This window comes from Mizuhopecten yessoensis, unplaced genomic scaffold (assembly GCF_002113885.1).
Source record: "Mizuhopecten yessoensis strain PY_sf001 unplaced genomic scaffold, ASM211388v2 scaffold716299, whole genome shotgun sequence".
In the NCBI taxonomy this organism is placed as follows: domain Eukaryota; kingdom Metazoa; phylum Mollusca; class Bivalvia; order Pectinida; family Pectinidae; genus Mizuhopecten; species Mizuhopecten yessoensis.
In genome coordinates, this window is record NW_018480047.1 from 163,486 (window position 1) to 184,270 (window position 20,785).

The window sequence follows — 20,785 nt, forward strand, 5'->3', positions numbered from 1 at the left end:
GCCCGCCCGCCCGCCCGCTCACGTGATAACATAATACATCCCCGTCTTCGACGGGCGTATAAAAACCTGATGAGTGAAACATATGACAAGTAGTTTTAGTGGGAATCCTACCTTTTTCCTTCCTTTGGTATCAAATCTTTCCCCATTTTTGAACCACTCGATGGTAGGTCTGGGTTTTCCATTGGCACCACAGTTAAGACGAACACTACTGCCCTCTGTCCTAGCTATAATGGCATCATTAGCAGAGGGTGCTGAGTCTTGGCGCCAGGAAGGTGCTATAAAGAGAGAAAACATTTATACAGTCTATTATATCAAATATACAGTCTATAATACCAACTATCATATACAAAGTACCTAAAGTAAGAAATTTACATGGTACCTTATTGCCAAAAGCTATTAGTTATTGACGTGGGATTTCCAAGTACCGTACTGCTTTTACCCTTTCACCACTGTAGACCATAATGAACCCACCCAGATCAATTTATGGTAGAGTTTATTAAAGTTACATAGGGGTGAANGAAGGAGGTGTCTATCACAGTAAGGTAACATACAGCCTTTAACACATAGGGAGGAGGTGTGTATCACAGTAAGGTAACATAAAGCCTTTAACACATAGCCAGATCAATTTATGGTAGAGTTTATTAAAGTTACATAGGGGTGAAAGGGTTAAAATAATATTCAAGCTATATGTTTTATCATCCTACATTATATATATGTTATTGTTTTAAGGATCTTTAAAAAACAAAATAAAAGTATGTTTTTCCAACAATTTATAGTTACCCGAGTTTTATCAATAAATGATGTACAAATTATCATTTACAACTGACAGTTTATAGATTTATGTAAGTATTGTTTCAGAGAGGAGGTGTGTATCACAGTAAGGTAACATAAAGCCTTTAACACAAAGGGAGGAGGTGTGTATCACAGTAAGGTAACATACAACCTTTAACACAAAGGGAGGAGGTGTGTATTACAGTAAGGTAACATACAGCCTTTAACACATAGGGAGGAGGTGTGTATCACAGTAAGGAGGTGTGTATTACAGTAAGGTAACATACAGCCTTTAACGCATAGGGAGGAGGTGTGTATCACAGTAAGGAGGTGTGTATTACAGTAAGGTAACATACAGCCTTTAAAACATAGGGAGGAGGTGTGTATCACAGTAAGGTAACATACAGCCTTCAACACATAGGAAGGAGGTGTGTATCACAGTAAGGTAACATAAAGCATTTAACACATAGGGAGGAGGTGTGTATCACAGTAAGGTAACATACAGCCTTTAACACATAGGGAGGAGGTGTGTATCACAGTAAGGTAACATACAGCCTTTAACACATAGGGAGGAGGTGTGTATCACAGTAAGGTAACATACAGCCTTTAACACATAGGGAGGAGGTGTGTATCACAGTAAGGTAACATACAGCCTTTAACACATAGGGAGGAGGTGTGTATCACAGTAAGGTAACATACAGCCTTTAACACATAGGGAGGAGGTGTGTATCACAGTAAGGTAACATACAGCCTTTAACACATAGGGAGGAGGTGTGTATCACAGTAAGGTAACATACAGCCTTTAACACATAGGGAGGAGGTGTGTATCACAGTAAGGTAACATACAGCCTTTAACACATAGGGAGGAGGTGTGTATCACAGTAAGGTAACATACAGCCTTTAACACATAGGGAGGAGGTGTGTATCACAGTAAGGTAACATACAGCCTTTAACACATAGGGAGGAGGTGTGTATCACAGTAAGGTAACATACAGCCTTTAACACATAGGGAGGAGGTGTGTATCACAGTAAGGTAACATACAGCCTTTAACACATAGGGAGGAGGTGTGTATCACAGTAAGGTAACATACAGCCTTTAACACATAGGGAGGAGGTGTGTATCACAGTAAGGTAACATACAGCCTTTAACACATAGGGAGGAGGTGTGTATCACAGTAAGGTAACATACAGCCTTTAACACATAGGGAGGAGGTGTGTATCACAGTAAGGTAACATACAGCCTTTAACACATAGGGAGGAGGTGTGTATCACAGTAAGGTAACATACAGCCTTTAACACATAGGGAGGAGGTGTGTATCACAGTAAGGTAACATACAGCCTTTAACACATAGGGAGGAGGTGTGTATCACAGTAAGGTAACATACAGCCTTTAACACATAGGGAGGAGGTGTGTATCACAGTAAGGTAACATACAGCCTTTAACACATAGGGAGGAGGTGTGTATCACAGTAAGGTAACATACAGCCTTTAACACATAGGGAGGAGGTGTGTATCACAGTAAGGTAACATACAGCCTTTAACACATAGGGAGGAGGTGTGTATCACAGTAAGGTAACATACAGCCTTTAACACATAGGGAGGAGGTGTGTATCACAGTAAGGTAACATACAGCCTTTAACACATAGGGAGGAGGTGTGTATCACAGTAAGGTAACATACAGCCTTTAACACATAGGGAGGAGGTGTGTATCACAGTAAGGTAACATACAGCCTTTAACACATAGGGAGGAGGTGTGTATCACAGTAAGGTAACATACAGCCTTTAACACATAGGGAGGAGGTGTGTATCACAGTAAGGTAACATACAGCCTTTAACACATAGGGAGGAGGTGTGTATCACAGTAAGGTAACATACAGCCTTTAACACATAGGGAGGAGGTGTGTATCACAGTAAGGTAACATACAGCCTTTAACACATAGGGAGGAGGTGTGTATCACAGTAAGGTAACATACAGCCTTTAACACATAGGGAGGAGGTGTGTATCACAGTAAGGTAACATACAGCCTTTAACACATAGGGAGGAGGTGTGTATCACAGTAAGGTAACATACAGCCTTTAACACATAGGGAGGAGGTGTGTATCACAGTAAGGTAACATACAGCCTTTAACACATAGGGAGGAGGTGTGTATCACAGTAAGGTAACATACAGCCTTTAACACATAGGGAGGAGGTGTGTATCACAGTAAGGTAACATACAGCCTTTAACACATAGGGAGGAGGTGTGTATCACAGTAAGGTAACATACAGCCTTTAACACATAGGGAGGAGGTGTGTATCACAGTAAGGTAACATACAGCCTTTAACACATAGGGAGGAGGTGTGTATCACAGTAAGGTAACATACAGCCTTTAACACATAGGGAGGAGGTGTGTATCACAGTAAGGTAACATACAGCCTTTAACACATAGGGAGGAGGTGTGTATCACAGTAAGGTAACATACAGCCTTTAACACATAGGGAGGAGGTGTGTATCACAGTAAGGTAACATACAGCCTTTAACACATAGGGAGGAGGTGTGTATCACAGTAAGGTAACATACAGCCTTTAACACATAGGGAGGAGGTGTGTATCACAGTAAGGTAACATACAGCCTTTAACACATAGGGAGGAGGTGTGTATCACAGTAAGGTAACATACAGCCTTTAACACATAGGGAGGAGGTGTGTATCACAGTAAGGTAACATACAGCCTTTAACACATAGGGAGGAGGTGTGTATCACAGTAAGGTAACATACAGCCTTTAACACATAGGGAGGAGGTGTGTATCACAGTAAGGTAACATACAGCCTTTAACACATAGGGAGGAGGTGTGTATCACAGTAAGGTAACATACAGCCTTCAACACATAGGAAGGAGGTGTGTATCACAGGTACAGTGTCGTAGAATTAGGTGTGACATGTCACAGGTACAGTGTCGTAGAATTAGGTGTGACATGTCACAGGTACAGTGTCATAGAATAAGGCGTGACATGTCACAGGTACAGTGTCATAGAATTAGGCGTGAATTGTCACAGGTACAGTGTCGTAGAATTAGGCGTGACATGTCATAGGTACAGTGACATAGAATTAGGTGTGACATGTCACATGTACAGTGTCGTAGAATTAGGTATGACATGTCACATGTACAGTGTCGTAGAATTAGATGTGACATGTCACAGGTACATTGTCGTAGAATTAGGTATGACATGTCACTGGTACAGTGTCGTAGAATTAGGTGCGATATGTCACAGGTACAGTGTCGTATAATTAGATGTGACATGTCATAGGTACAGTGACATAGAATTAGGCGTGATATGTCACTGGTACAGGGTTGTAGATTTGGGTGTGACAATGCTTGTAATGTCACAAAATTAAGAGCGACAACATTGATTATGTGCTATCATAGAGAAAAGAGGGAAACAACAGTAAGAATTATTCGTGACTCAGTCATATCAAGCTCTTGGATTGTAAGAAATATCGGTAGTTAACTACAGTAAAATGGCACCTAAAAATGTGTTCATTGTGGGCATAATTCAATACAGAGTAACGGTATCTTAATATATTTTATCAGCTAGGCAGATAAGAACCTTTTTTGTGGAATGTAATGAAACATACATCATCACTAACCATGATTTAAATCAATTTAATGACACCAAACTCTATTATTTTTTTGTCACCATGGTTATATAACTTTTAAATTGATCACCTAGATAGTGGTAAATTTATGTCATTATTTTTCCTCTTATAAACTCTTCAATTAAACTGTAGGACTATGATATACATCACGCTACAAAAATGGTCTAGAATCGCACCATTTCTCACCGAGAACTGTCATTTATTTTGTTGTTCTTATACTGGTGATCAATCAGATGAAATGTATCCAGGAGGAGCATAATGCTCTAAATGACATTCACAAACTTCAGAGATATCTAACTATAGTCAATTATCAGGCTTGTCTTTATAGTCCTCTAAAGTATAGCACAAAAGTCTAGGGTTTCTTAAATGCGTGCAATTAGGTTCAATAATTTGTATAATCTCTCCATCGCCAGATTCCATTTTAAATAGGTTTGATGTAGAAAGTTTATTCTATGATGCACAAAGTTTATAAGCTAATTGCCAATATCTCCAGATCCTGAAGGCTGATATTTGGTGGGTCAACCCGAGGGCTGATATTAGTCGTGGGTTGTTGACATCAGGTAGGATGTTCACATAATACACACGTATTTCACACTGATCAGTATTTACAAGTGAAGTCTGAATTATGAACACTAACATGAAATAATGTCAAACTTATTAATTTGACTATGGCGGATCTGGACCAAGTCATGTATCATGGATGGCACGGTAAGGTAGATATTACAGGCACGGTAAGGTAGATATTACAGGCACATGCCGGACATATATCGATCGCACACAGGTATGGCCAATACAAAGCTAGCATTTTTTTTATAAAAATTTTATTGTTTCAACTTCCGATTTTATTATCTGTTTTCAAACTTTTTGGTTTCGATGATTGATTATATTACGAAACCATTACGTGTGGAATAATAGATTCAATTCAAGTTAATTCATCCTCATTCATGTTTTTGATGTGCTAAGTGCACAGAGTGATTTTAATCATCATGTGGAGCAAGGAATTCTGGTACATCAAACTTCGTACAAATTCCTATTTTTTTCATCGTAGCCTACTGACCACAAACGTTTGTACCAGTAAATAGTTTCAAAATAAATGATGCACAAATGGTGTGCTTTTCCTGTTTGGAACTAAAACAGCCAATTTTCTACCTGAAAAACACAAATGACCTTGTATATGTTTACAGTACACAAATACTGATCATACCTCATCAGCTTATATAACGTGACATATTTATCGGTGCCTGCCTGCATTCTGTTCCATCATATTTGTAGGCCGCCCATTAGACTCACGCCTGATTCCAATTACAAGTGACCTTTTCAAATAACATTGGTGTAAGCCGGCATTTTCTGGGCATCTCATGGATTCTATGTAAACAATGTAGAATATTTAAAGATTTCATAGTTGTCTCCCTTTTCTAGCGTCATTTCTTTTATACATGCAATTGCATTGACTAATGTTGTGGGTGGGTTGGGTGTGTGTGTGTGTGTGTGTGTGTGGGTGTGTGGGTGTGTTTGGGGGGGGGGATGTAAATGTAAATGTAGCATATACCTTCTGATAAAACTATTGTGTGTTTCAAATGAGTAAAAGCTGAAAGGCTTGATGGAAGGGGAAGGGAAAACCAAACATTGAGAATACCAAAATAGAGCAGAACCAACATTATGACATGGGCAACTTGATATCATGAGGTTTGAAATTCAGCTGACACCCATCATTGTAAATCATGAAATTATGAATTATATGCACCAAACAACATGACAGTGATAACAAGACTTGACATTTCCAATTGAACACGTTTCAATATTGGGACAATTTCTGCCCTGTCGAGAATGTGATGACATCATAGTCATGAATAATATGGTCACTAATTACAAATTTACATTTGTTACTGATCACCGTAGTGTTAAATTTGACATTTTCATATTGCGAAAATAAACCTGATTTAATAAAGGTGACCATCCATAAAGACAGGGGGAATGGTAGGACGAATAAAGACAGGGGGAATGGTAGGAAGATAAAGACAGGGGGAATGGTAGGAAGAATAAAGACAGGGGGAATGGTAGGAAGAACTAGAAATTTGTTTTTGTGAACAAAAACATATGTCTCCCCTCATTAGCCAATATGCCAATATTTGGAAGAATAGAAAGGTCACATCAATGTTAAGGTATGTACACTCTAAACCATGTCACTTTTAAATTATCCTGCAATGTAGGAGAAATAACATGGAACTTATGCTGCAGACAAACTTTGGTATAAAAAATTAACAAAGGGCCATATCTCTTTATATAGTGGGGCATGAGACCATTTTTAAATGCAACACTCCTACTTCTCAAGATACATAACAGGGCTAACACTGTCAGAAATGGCTACTTTTATTTTTTATTGGCTACAAAAAATACGATGTGGCTACTAAATTGACTACTAATTTTTTAAAAATGGGGAAAATCTATATCTTTGTCCAAGAGAACGATCTGTCTACCCATGTGTGTATATTGTGGCTGACGCTGATTGCGTAAACATAATCAAGGCCGTCACAGATCAGCGCGCGCTGTACGGCTGCGAGTTGATTAATGCTTTTGTCTAAGTTGTGAAGTCAAATATCAAGCTTCAGATGGCAACAGGTGTTATAATTCGTGTACATTAATGGACAGTGGGGTCAAGTTAATTGGATGACCCATTGACGTTGAGAAAACAGTCTGATAAGCCAGTCCCACATAGGTGGATTCGCACACGTACATTTGGCGGCGCCGTAAGCCGATCTGATCACCTTGTTACAAATACTGCATCCAACATGTATGGGTTAATATATTTGAATAAGTGTGCATGGTCTTCATTCACCTTTTCCAGTACCGTAGCAAGCATAAATGCGTCCGATATAGTATTGCCTTGAAACACCATGTCAAAGTGCCTTTCAGATCACTTCAAACGAGATATCGTATCAATGTACTTTCGTGGTTAGACGTTTGAGAATTTGAAGAGGTTGAGAAAAGTTATTTAGCATCGCAGTCATGCAGTTTTCTGAACAGCAAACCGTTCAGAATGTCTTCGACGGTCGCTTATATTAGATGCCAATCACAACACGGGAATGACCAAGTTGCGCTACGTGATGTGCTCCCGTTTTATTTCGAAGTGTTGGTTCAGGGTGAGCCCTGCATAACTATAGCAAGTTTGGTCAATGTAGGTGAAATAACATGGAAGTTATGCTGTGAATAAAATTTGATAAAAAAAATAAACAAAGGGCCATAACTCTGTATTTAGTAGGGCACAAGACCCGATTTCAGTGCGAGAGATCCCGCCTTCCCAAGAAACATCAATATGGTAAGTTTGTTCAACGTTGGTGAAACAACATGGAACTTATGCTCCAGACAAACTTCGGTATTCAAAATAAACAAAGAGCCATAACTCTGTATATAGTGGGGTACGAGATCTTATTCCAGTGCACTGCACACCTTCTGTGTATGATGCAGGTATACTGAAAGTTCGATTAAGATATCTTTAACGGTTTAAAATTTACGGGCCGGACAAGAATTTACTGAAAATGTTGCACTTATTTCACCTTTGACCTTGAGGTGAAGGTCACAGTGACATAATTGCAGTGCACTGCACACTTTCTGTGGGTGAGGCAGGCATACCCCAAGTTTCATCAAGATATCTTTAACGGTTTAAAATTAATGGTCCAGACAAGTAGTGATTAGAAGAACCAGAAGAACCAGAAAAACCAGTACTAATACAATATGTCTCCCTTCATTCGAAGGAGAGACATAGTAAAGACAGGGGGAATGGTAGGATGAAAATAAAGAAAATCAATGGTCCTTGCACAAGTTCAATATTTGATTTAAATCTTACTGTTATCATTATAGGTGAATCTTGAGTCTCTTAAGAGTAGCTGTTAAATGAAACAGAGAAACAGAAATGTTTACATCCCTCGCTCCCATGCCTGCTTTACTTTGCCCTCCCAATATTGGGCACTATCTTCTGAAGTGAAATAGATATGACTGTGAAATGATTTCTGAATAAAATCTGCCTTGATTGCTTGATAAACGAAAATGAAAAATGTATTTTCTTGTTGGAGAAATGTTGTATAGGTAATATTGTATTGAAAAATGTAATTTATGCCACATTCAAATTCCCTTATTCCCCAGTGAATAAATTGGCAATAGGATATACTTAATTTACATACTCTATGCAAAGATGGGGATTACAATATATTTCTGACATACTATTACGTAAAATGTTCTTTTTTCGGGATTCTGACATCAGATATACTGCCGTTTGTCTGGAACCCAAAACAAGCCATGAATATAAAGTCTACCCTAGGTTTTTATTTACGCCGCGGATAAGTACAGATACCGGTGATGCGATGACACATAATTACCTTAAGAATGAAATTTTTCTTGACATGGTGACACTTTGCGCTTTCTTATCGCTAGCTGTCTTCCCTAAATCAATATAACAATTTTCGGTTGTAACTTTTCCTGTTTTCAGGCCAGACACAAGTCAAGAGCAAGATGGAGTTTCCATCAAATAATTGCAATATTTGACACGAAATCGACCAAGATCAGAATCAAAAGCCAACAAGATTGAGAAGAACAGAAAAGAGCAAATGATGACATCACTATCGCATTAAAACCTGGCCCTCTGTGTTCCATTTCAACCGAAAGATTGCACTTTCTCTGCCATCTAATTCTAGAAATTTGACGCAGCAGTTTAAAAGGAAACACAGCAGGAGCCATTAAAAACGGTCTAAATCGACTATTTTGAAAACCTGTTGATGAGATGAAATGACATTCGAAGCTCATGCAAAATGTCAACTGTGTATGACAGAGCATCGTCAAATCCATATTACGAGAAATTCTGCCGTCTGCTCTCTGTGCCGTCTGCTCTCTGTGATCCTATACCTCCAAGCTAAGAAAGCATTGATTTTTTGAGCCACTTTCTATCCTATCTGTCAATAGCAAGGTTTCATATAGGTCTGTCGGGTTGTTTTTTTATTATTTCTTAAAAATATAATACATACATAGAATAAACCATGTGTTTTTCACCTTCAAAAGAAATATAGGCAACAAAGTTATGTAGTTTTTATGTTCTTTACAAACAGTAAATTACAGAACAAACCTGCTATACCATAAAGACACCCTTGCATCTGTGTCTTATACTTAAATTTGTTAGCCTAACCTTCATGGAACCAAAACGAATTCTGAAACAGTATTATCATGACCTGACCATAAGCTTGAGAAATGAAATTTGACCAAAAGAAATAATCAAGAACAGGCAATTGGACTTAGATTATGGAAAAAGAATTGACCAATAGAAAATTGTAAAACAATTGAATGACAGTGAAGTTACCTAGCTGGTCTTTACTTGTGTCATGTTGAATATGATCCACGAATCTCAAAACAGCAAAGAAGAACAGGCAGAAACCTAGCACTGTAATACAGGGCCTTAAAATAATTACCATTCTTCCTCAGATCTAAAATCCTAAGTTGGCCGTTATCAAATTCTATTCTATTTCAACTTTCAGACCCCTTATCTGTGCCCCACCTCTCTTGTTTCCTTGTCCAAACGATGCTCTATACCAAAGCAGGTAATAAAATCTCACCTTCGGTACCTAGGTATTCTTTTAAATATCAGAGTCTTCTTTGTAAAAGGATATTTTTTACGTAATTAGGTAAAAATCTCCCAACCCATACCAAAGGATTACCTCTCTTAAACATTACCCCCTTTTTACTTTAATTGGCCCCGCCCCTTTAGGTCAAAGGACAAAGTGTTACTGTCAATGTCACTCAAAAAATATTTTATAGTTACACCCATTTCTAAGGCACATCACCTTCAACTATAGGGAGATCCAAAGTCAGAGGTGAGCATAGGCACTAGATCACAACCTACATGTACAACATGTTAAGGAATTTGAAACACAGCATGCTTTAATGCTTATGTAAGTGTTGGTTCAGCTCATCTTCTGTAAGACTTAAATAATTATATAGCTATTGTTTATCACATGACAGCTATGGATGAAATTACTGCTTGTTTATGTCACCTTAAATACTCAGTGTACACATTAGAAATCAAATACCAATGTAAATGAACAATCACTTGGGTAGAAACCTGACAGCTGTCACTAATTAAATTTTTAAAGAAGTTTGAAAATCGAAAATGTAGTCAAAATTGGCAAGACAGTGTTTGAACTTCTTTTTTATCCTTTCCTCTAAATAATATCAATCGATCATAATACTTGATATAAAATTACACAGAAATTCTTGAAGAAAAAAAAGTGTTCAATCAAAAAGTAAAGAAAGGTTCTATCAATAACTTTATTCATAAAACAGAAAGCAAGACCCTACCATAGTTCACAAAACAATAACTAGTGGACCATGACAGCTATTGTACTGACAGCTGACATACAACAGGGACATCAGCGTAAAGCTGATGATTTCATGGTTGAGGGTGTGTGGCAACCTGAAACAACACGACAGATAATTGTGTGAGGACCACACTAAAGCACAGTAAAACAGGACCTAAACTATGTCTTCATGAAAAACAAGGTTACCGCGAGCGGTATATAATACGCCCGTCACACATTGAATGAGCAGTTGTTTGTATGATTGAAATATATGAAGTATTTGTGAGTAATTAATATTAAAAGAGAAATCATTCAACATAACTGGTAGATCAATGAGTGCAATACAACATCGTGGAATGCATGCATCGCATTAATGAAACCAAGGGTAATAACTCCAGTAATTACGGTCGGATAATCGTTATCAAACTTGTCCGTGGTTTCATGGTAATTAACCTTGTTGTGAAGTTTGAAGTTAATCCGTTCATAATTACTCGAGATATCGCGGACACTGTTTCGGCAAGTCCATAAAGGGGCATTACTCCACAAATTATGGTCGGATCATGTCGGTTATCGACCTTGTCCGAGGTTTCATGGTAATTAACCTTGTTGTGAAGTTTGAAGTTAATCCGTAAATAATTACTCGAGATATCGAGCGGACACTGTTTTGGCAAATCCATAAAGGGGCATAACTCCACAAATTATGGTCGGATAATGGCGGTTATCGACCTTGTCCGAGGTTTCATGGTAATTAACCTTGTTGTGAAGTTTGAAGTTAATCCGTAAATAATTACTCGAGATATCGAGCGGACACTGTTTCGGCAAATCCATAAAGGAGCATAACTCCACAAATTATGGTCGGATAATGGCGGTTATCGAACTTGTCCAAGCTTTCATGGTAATTAACCTTGTTGTGTAGTTTGAAGTTAATCCGTTAATAATTGCTCGAGATATCGAGCGGACACTGTTTCGGCAAGTCCATAAAGGGGCATTACTCCACAAATTATGGTCGGATAATGGCGGTTATCGAACTTGTCCAAGCTTTCATGGTAATTAACCTTGTTGTGTAGTTTGAAGTTAATCCGTTAATAATTGCTCGAGATATCGAGCGGACACTGTTTCGGCAAGTCCATAAAGGGGCATTACTCCACAAATTATGGTCGGATCATGTCGGTTATCGACCTTGTCCGAGGTTTCATGGTAATTAACCTTGTTGTGAAGTTTGAAGTTAATCCGTTCATAATTACTCGAGATATCGCGGACACTGTTTCGGCAAGTCCATAAAGGGGCATTACTCCACAAATTATGGTCGGATCATGTCGGTTATCGACCTTGTCCGAGGTTTCATGGTAATTAACCTTGTTGTGAAGTTTGAAGTTAATCCGTTAATAATTACTCGAGATATCGAGCGGACATCGTTTGCCCGTCCGCCCTCCCACCCGCCCAGTACCCCGGTGATTGTTGTTACTGTAGACTGGTTGTACAGTCCAGTACCCCCGTGATTGTTGTTACTGTAGACTGGTTGTACAGTCCAGTACCCCCATGATTGTTGTTACTGTAGACTGGTTGTACAGTCCAGTACCCCGGTGAGTGTTGTCACTGTAGACAATCAATGAAAATGAGTCAAGGGTCTAGTATACACAGTACAGTCAGAGATGTGACTGAAAGAATGTATCATTATTCTAGATCCTACACTCAAGGTACAGTACACTGAAGGTTGTATAGTTTACTCAAGGTCATACAGTAAAAGGTTGTACAGTACTATGAGACCCTACACTCAAGGTCATAGAGTACACTCAAGATTGTACATCGTACGGTACTGTGAGACTCTACACTCAAGATCGTACAGTACTGTGAGACCCTACACTCAAGGTCGTAGAGTACACTCAAGATCGTACAGTACTATGAGACCCTACACTCAAGGTTGTAGAGTACACTCAAGATCGTACAGTACTATGAGACCCTACACTCAAGGTCATAGAGTACACTCAAGGTCGTAGAGTACACTCAAGATCGTACAGTACTATGAAACCCTACACTCAAGGTCATAGAGTACACTCAAGATCGTACAGCACTATGAGACCCTACACTCAAGGTCGTAGAGTACACTCAAGATTGTACAGTACTGTGAGACCCTACACTCAAGGTTGTAGAGTACACTCAAGAACGTACAGTACTGTGAGACCCTACACTCAAGGTCGTAGAATACACTCAAGATTGTACAGTACTGTGAGACCCTACACTCAAGGTCGTAGAGTAAACTCAAGGTTGTAATTCACTAAAATGAAAAATAAAGGAACTGTAGGGACACAGACAATAAGATAACTGTAAATAGGACACCATGATATTGTAACATTGGAGGTGACTGGCCAATTCTGGCTCTTCTATTTATTGAATGGTTCATCTTTTTCCCCTTTTCCTTTTTTCCCAAAGAGGTATGGCGGGTTGCTATGCCTATTTCCCCAAAGTTATGTTACGCTCGTGCGCGCATCCAACCGTGCACTGTTATGATGCGTCCTCAGGTATTTTTATACAGGTATACGTAGCTATATCAGAATCCTGTGTCTAAGAATAGATTATTGTAAACAGACGAATTTAAGGCCATGGGTATTAATACATGCATTTAACGATAAAGACTCAACACAATGCTTATTTCACGTTTTTTATATTGATTTATAACAAATTATACGCTTATATGTAATACAAGATCGTGCAATCTATACGAAACAGTTTTGAACGGATTTAATTTTCATCACTATTACCTGCATTCGGTAAAACGGTAGCATTCAGAATGAGTTCTGAGAAAGTATCCGGTCTCGGGCGATAATCCGCATGTCACACTAAATAGTAACGAAATTATTACTTACAAAACTGATAAATCAATAGGTATGTTATTAAAATGTAAACAAATTACAAACTGACTTAACCTGAGAAACACCTGTCGCAGTTTAGAGAAACTTGATCAACCCTGTTTTTCATTATTTGAGCACTTTCCGAAAGGAGGACCACTTTTCCGTAAGACGATTTGTTTTTACATATTACATCACGGTCACAAAAAAAATATTCAAAAGTTGGTCCTCAGATGGGAAAGTGTTGAAAGTATTTTTTAAGTCCGGGAAACCCCATCACTTTCATAGATATAGTGTATATGGCTATATTTGCAGTATCATATTAGCAATACCTAATTTCTCAGCAGTTTAAAAACTCATATTCAATTGGTTCTATATCTTTTGAATGCATTTTTGATACACGAAATGTTTTATTCCTTAATTTGTTTTCCCGTTTTCATAAATGCCGACTTAGGGAAATACGGGCAGTTTTCCGCCATACCTCTTTGTATCAAAGGTATCAGGTATGGCAAGATTGACATTGCATAACAAATCCTATCCAGGTTTTATTTCCTTCCGACGACAAAGATGTGTGTCTGGGTGACACGCTCAATAAATACATACAATAAAGACGACAGATCACATAACCATGTAAACAGAAATATACAGTAAACAGCAAACCAGATTCTGTAGCTATGGCAACAAGAACTTGTACACAAATAATTTTATGATAGCTGACAACATATTTTTATTCTCTGGAAAAGCCTTAGAAACGATGAAAACCAAAATAACGATACTGATGCTTGCTAACCCAATTCAATAATCATGGAAAACAAACTTTTAGTATACTGATCAATGCTTACAAAACTTTGTACCCTTGGAAACCAAGTTAGATCTACTAATGATTGGTAACAAAACTATGTACCCATGGAAACAAAGTTAGATCTTCTGATGATGGGTAACAAAACTATGTACCCATGGAAACAAAGTTAGATCTTCTGATGATGGGTAACAAAACTATGTACCCATGGAAACATAGTTAGATCTACTAATGATGGGTAACAGAACTATGTACCCATGGAAACAAAGTTAGATCTACTAATGATGGGTAACAAAACTATGTACCCATGGAAACATAGTTAGATCTACTAATGATGGGTAACAGAACTATGTACCCATGGAAACAAAGTTAGATCTACTAATGATGGGTAACAAAACTATGTACCCATGGAAACATAGTTAGATCTACTAATGATGGGTAACAGAACTATGTACCCATGGAAACAAAGTTAGATCTACTAATGATGGGTAACAAAACTATGTACCCATGGAAACATAGTTAGATCTACTAATGATGGGTAACAGAACTATGTACCCATGGAAACAAAGTTAGATCTACTAATGATGGGTAACAAAACTATGTACCCATGGAAACATAGTTAGATCTACTAATGATGGGTAACAGAACTATGTACCCATGGAAACAAAGTTAGATCTACTAATGATGGGTAACAAAACTATGTACCCATGGAAACATAGTTAGATCTACTAATGATGGGTAACAGAACTATGTACCCATGGAAACAAAGTTAGATCTACTAATGATGGGTAACAAAACTATGTACCCATGGAAACATAGTTAGATCTACTAATGATGGGTAACAGAACTATGTACCCATGGAAACAAAGTTAGATCTACTAATGATGGGTAACAAAACTATGTACCCATGGAAACATAGTTAGATCTACTAATGATGGGTAACAGAACTATGTACCCATGGAAACAAAGTTAGATCTACTAATGATGGGTAACAAAACTATGTACCCATGGAAACATAGTTAGATCTACTAATGATGGGTAACAGAACTATGTACCCATGGAAACAAAGTTAGATCTACTAATGATGGGTAACAAAACTATGTACCCATGGAAACATAGTTAGATCTACTAATGATGGGTAACAGAACTATGTACCCATGGAAACAAAGTTAGATCTACTAATGATGGGTAACAAAACTATGTACCCATGGAAACATAGTTAGATCTACTAATGATGGGTAACAGAACTATGTACCCATGGAAACAAAGTTAGATCTACTAATGATGGGTAACAAAACTATGTACCCATGGAAACATAGTTAGATCTACTAATGATGGGTAACAGAACTATGTACCCATGGAAACAAAGTTAGATCTACTAATGATGGGTAACAAAACTATGTACCCATGGAAACATAGTTAGATCTACTAATGATGGGTAACAGAACTATGTACCCATGGAAACAAAGTTAGATCTACTAATGATGGGTAACAAAACTATGTACCCATGGAAACATAGTTAGATCTACTAATGATGGGTAACAGAACTATGTACCCATGGAAACAAAGTTAGATCTACTAATGATGGGTAACAAAACTATGTACCCATGGAAACATAGTTAGATCTACTAATGATGGGTAACAGAACTATGTACCCATGGAAACAAAGTTAGATCTACTAATGATGGGTAACAAAACTATGTACCCATGGAAACATAGTTAGATCTACTAATGATGGGTAACAGAACTATGTACCCATGGAAACAAAGTTAGATCTACTAATGATGGGTAACAAAACTATGTACCCATGGAAACATAGTTAGATCTACTAATGATGGGTAACAGAACTATGTACCCATGGAAACAAAGTTAGATCTACTAATGATGGGTAACAAAACTATGTACCCATGGAAACAAAGTTAGATCTACTAATGATGGGTAACAGAACTATGTACCCATGGAAACAAAGTTAGATCTACTAATGATGGGTAACAAAACTATGTACCCATGGAAACAAAGTTAGATCTACTAATGATGGGTAACAGAACTATGTACCCATGGAAACAAAGTTAGATCTACTAATGATGGGTAACAAAACTATGTACCCATGGAAACAAAGTTAGATCTACTAATGATGGGTAACAGAACTATGTACCCATGGAAACAAAGTTAGATCTACTAATGATGGGTAACAAAACTATGTACCCATGGAAACAAAGTTAGATCTACTAATGATGGGTAACAGAACTATGTACCCATGGAAACAAAGTTAGATCTACTAATGATGGGTAACAGAACTATGTACCCATGGAAACAAAGTTAGATCTACTAATGATGGGTAACAAAACTATGTACCCATGGAAACAAAGTTAGATCTACTAATGATGGGTAACAGAACTATGTACCCATGGAAACAAAGTTAGATCTACTAATGATGGGTAACAAAACTATGTACCCATGGAAACAAAGTTAGATCTACTAATGATGGGTAACAGAACTATGTACCCATGGAAACAAAGTTAGATCTACTAATGATGGGTAACAAAACTATGTACCCATGGAAACAAAGTTAGATCTACTAATGATGGGTAACAGAACTATGTACCCATGGAAACAAAGTTAGATCTACTAATGATGGGTAACAAAACTATGTACCCATGGAAACAAAGTTAGATCTACTAATGATGGGTAACAGAACTATGTACCCATGGAAACAAAGTTAGATCTACTAATGATGGGTAACAAAACTATGTACCCATGGAAACAAAGTTAGATCTACTAATGATGGGTAACAGAACTATGATCCAATGGAAACAAAGTTAGATCTACTAATGATGGGTAACAAAACTATGATCCAATGGAAACAAAGTTAGATCTACTAATGATGGGTAACAAAACTATGATCCAATGGAAACAAAGTTAGATCTACTAATGATGGGTAACAAAACTATGATCCAATGGAAACAAAGTTAGATCTACTAATGATGGGTAACAAAACTATGATCCAATGGAAACAAAGTTAGATCTACTAATGATGGGTAACAAAACTATGATCCAATGGAAACAAAGTTAGATCTACTAATGATGGGTAACAAAACTATGATCCAATGGAAACAAAGTTAGATCTACTAATGATGGGTAACAAAACTATGATCCAATGGAAACAAAGTTAGATCTACTAATGATGGGTAACAAAACTATGATCCAATGGAAACAAAGTTAGATCTACTAATGATGGGTAACAGAACTATGTACCCATGGAAACAAAGTTAGATCTACTAATGATGGGTAACAGAACTATGTACCCATGGAAACAAAGTTAGATCTACTAATGATGGGTAACAGAACTATGTACCCATGGAAACAAAGTTAGATCTACTAATGATGGGTAACAGAACTATGTACCCATGGAAACAAAGTTAGATCTACTAATGATGGGTAACAGAACTATGTACCCATGGAAACAAAGTTAGATCTACTAATGATGGGTAACAGAACTATGTACCCATGGAAACAAAGTTAGATCTACTAATGATGGGTAACAGAACTATGTACCCATGGAAACAAAGTTAGATCTACTAATGATGGGTAACAGAACTATCTACCCATGGAAACAAAGTTAGATCTACTAATGATGGGTAACAGAACTATGATCCAATGGAAACAAAGTTAGATCAACTAATGATGGGTAACAAAACTATGTGTCCATGGAAACAAAGTTAGATCAACTAATGATGGGTAACAAAAGTATGTACCCATGGAAACAAAGTTAGGTCTACTAATGATGGGTAAAAACTATGATCCAATGGAAACAAAGTTAGATCAACTAATGATGGGTAACAGATCTATTATCCAATGTAAACAAAATTAGATCTACTAATGATGGGTAACAGAACTATGATCCAATGGAAACAAAGTTAGATCAACTAATGATGGGTAACAAAACTATGTGTCCATGGAAACAAAGTTAGATCAACTAATGATGGGTAACAAAAGTATGTACCCATGGAAACAAAGTTAGGTCTACTAATGATGGGTAAAAACTATGATCCAATGGAAACAAAGTTAGATCAACTAATGATGGGTAACAGATCTATTATCCAATGTAAACAAAATTAGGTCTACTAATGATGGGTAACAGAACTATGATCCAATGGAAACAAAGTTAGATCAACTAATGATGGGTAACAAAACTATGTACCCATGGAAACAAAGTTAAATCTACTAATGATGGGTAACAAAACTATGTACCCATGGAAACAAAGTTAGATCTACTAATGATGGGTAACAGAACTATGATCCAATGGAAACAAAGTTAGGTCTACTAATGATGGGTAACAGAACTATGATCCAATGGAAACAAAGTTAGATCTTCTGATGATGGCTAACAAAATCTGTAACCATGACATCAAGATAATTATTTAAACAGCTGATGACATCTGGCAATTTTCTGTAACCATAGCATCAATGGCACAATGAATGGAATACAGGAATACAATGAAGACGATGACCAACAAAACCAGTATCAGAGGCAACAAGAGCATGTTTGAAAACTACATGAAAAATGTCGACCAGTGATGCAGTGGTGGGCGCTACCCTCCAAAAGTGCTGGCCTGAAAGGCAGTGATATAGACAGCATTAGATTTGTTGGTAGAATGACACTTACAAAGAAAAGCACTCAGGTCCCCATCCCTGCCAAACACTGATAAGATGCCGGCTCTGATACACAGTAATGATTACTTAACTCAACTTAATTTCTTTTCCTCCAACTTTTGAGATCTTGAAAGAGGCGTTTCTGGTGATGCTGGGTTTAAGTTTCTACGTGTTTCTATCTTTCATGTTTGGCACAGCGATAACTACAGCAGAAATGTACATGTTCCCGCATCTAATTCCAGCATTTTTATCACATTTTTTTTATTTCTTCCTCATTCGCCATTTTCAGATTTTATGGTGTGAAATAGGACAAATACAACTGTTATCTTCCTTTTGGACTTCTTAAAATAAAACTTAGAAATGGAAAAATGTGTTCTTTCTAATACACAAAACGGTCTATGTTTCTGTAGCGTATGTATATAAATTAATCTATAAAACTTTATCTGATACCTAATGCATAGCTGAGCTTTTCTGTACGATAAGAGTGTGTCCTTAATCTCTAGGTGTAGGAGTGGAATAGAAAATCTTTTAAATTAAAATCTGAAGTGTTTTTCTAATGAAATGCTTAATGATGATTTCTTTAAAACTTAAATTATTTCATTTTTAGGAAGTTATTCAATTTGATATTTAAATTTAAGATCCTTTGGGTATCTGATTATAACTTGTAATGTGATCAACACAACAGATCACTAACCACCATTATACTTACCTGGTATATGAATATTATCTTACTAATTATAAATTAAAATTTTCAAGCGTTCATCAACTTAGCTTCTGTCCTGAAAACATAGGTGAAGAAATGACTATTTTCTTTTGGCTGAAATTTAATTATATTTTGAACTAAAGTAAGGATTTTGATAACAGCTTTTTCTGACTGAAGCTATTAGCAGGACCCACAAGGTAGGTGATAACATGTTTATCACTGAGTATATCAAAACATCACTGAGTCATCCTGTTGTCAGTTCAATCAGTAAAACATAAATTATCAACTGCACTCACGAGATACCAACAGATTCTCTACCTGTCATGGAACTACACAAAGGGGAGACAACTCTAGTGAAGGGATTTAAAGGAGATACAACTCTAGTGAAGGGAGTTAAAGGGGAGACAACTCTAGTGAAGGGAGACAAAGGGGGGGACAAGTCTAGTGAAGGGAGACAAAGGGGGGACAAGTCTAGTGAAGGGAGTTAAAGGGGAGACAACTCTAGTGAAGGGAGACAAAGGGGGGGACAAGTCTAGTGAAGGGAGACAAAGGGGGGACAAGTCTAGTGAAGGGAGTTAAAGGGGAGACAACTCTAGTGAAGGGAGACAAAGGGGGGGACAAGTCTAGTGAAGGGAGACAAAGGGGGGACAAGTCTAGTGAAGGGAGTTAAAGGGGAGACAACTCTAGTGAAGGGAGACAAAGGGGGGGACAAGTCTAGTGAAGGGAGACAAAGGGGGGACAAGTCTAGTGAAGGGAGTTAAAGGGGAGACAACTCTAGTGAAGGGAGACAAAGGGGGGGACAAGTCTAGTGAAGGGAGACAAAGGGGGGACAAGTCTAGTGAAGGGAGTTAAAGGGGAGACAACTCTAGTGAAGGGAGACAAAGGGGGGGACAAGTCTAGTGAAGGGAGACAAAGGGGGGACAAGTCTAGTGAAGGGAGTTAAAGGGGAGACAACTCTAGTGAAGGGAGACAAAGGGGGGGACAAGTCTAGTGAAGGGAGACAAAGGGGGGACAAGTCTAGTGAAGGGAGTTAAAGGGG

At 37.7% G+C, this 20,785-nt stretch overlaps 1 protein-coding gene and 1 long non-coding RNA gene across 6 annotated transcripts in view; one reads left to right on the forward strand and one right to left on the reverse strand.

Moving 5' to 3' along the window:
* Window positions 1-20,785, reverse strand: part of LOC110442790 (fibroblast growth factor receptor 4-like) — a 120,461-nt gene that overhangs the window by 17,151 nt on the left and 82,525 nt on the right. For all 5 annotated transcript variants that reach the window (XM_021486572.1, XM_021486571.1, XM_021486575.1 and 2 more), the window contains one exon: window positions 112-275. In XM_021486572.1, the coding sequence (XP_021342247.1) occupies window positions 112-275 (164 nt within the window). The remainder of the gene's footprint in view (window positions 1-111; window positions 276-20,785) is intronic.
* On the forward strand, window positions 535-3,642 carry LOC110442791. Its single transcript, XR_002462050.1, has 3 exons — window positions 535-574; window positions 866-1,012; window positions 1,249-3,642. It is a non-coding gene; the product is annotated as an uncharacterized LOC110442791 (long non-coding RNA).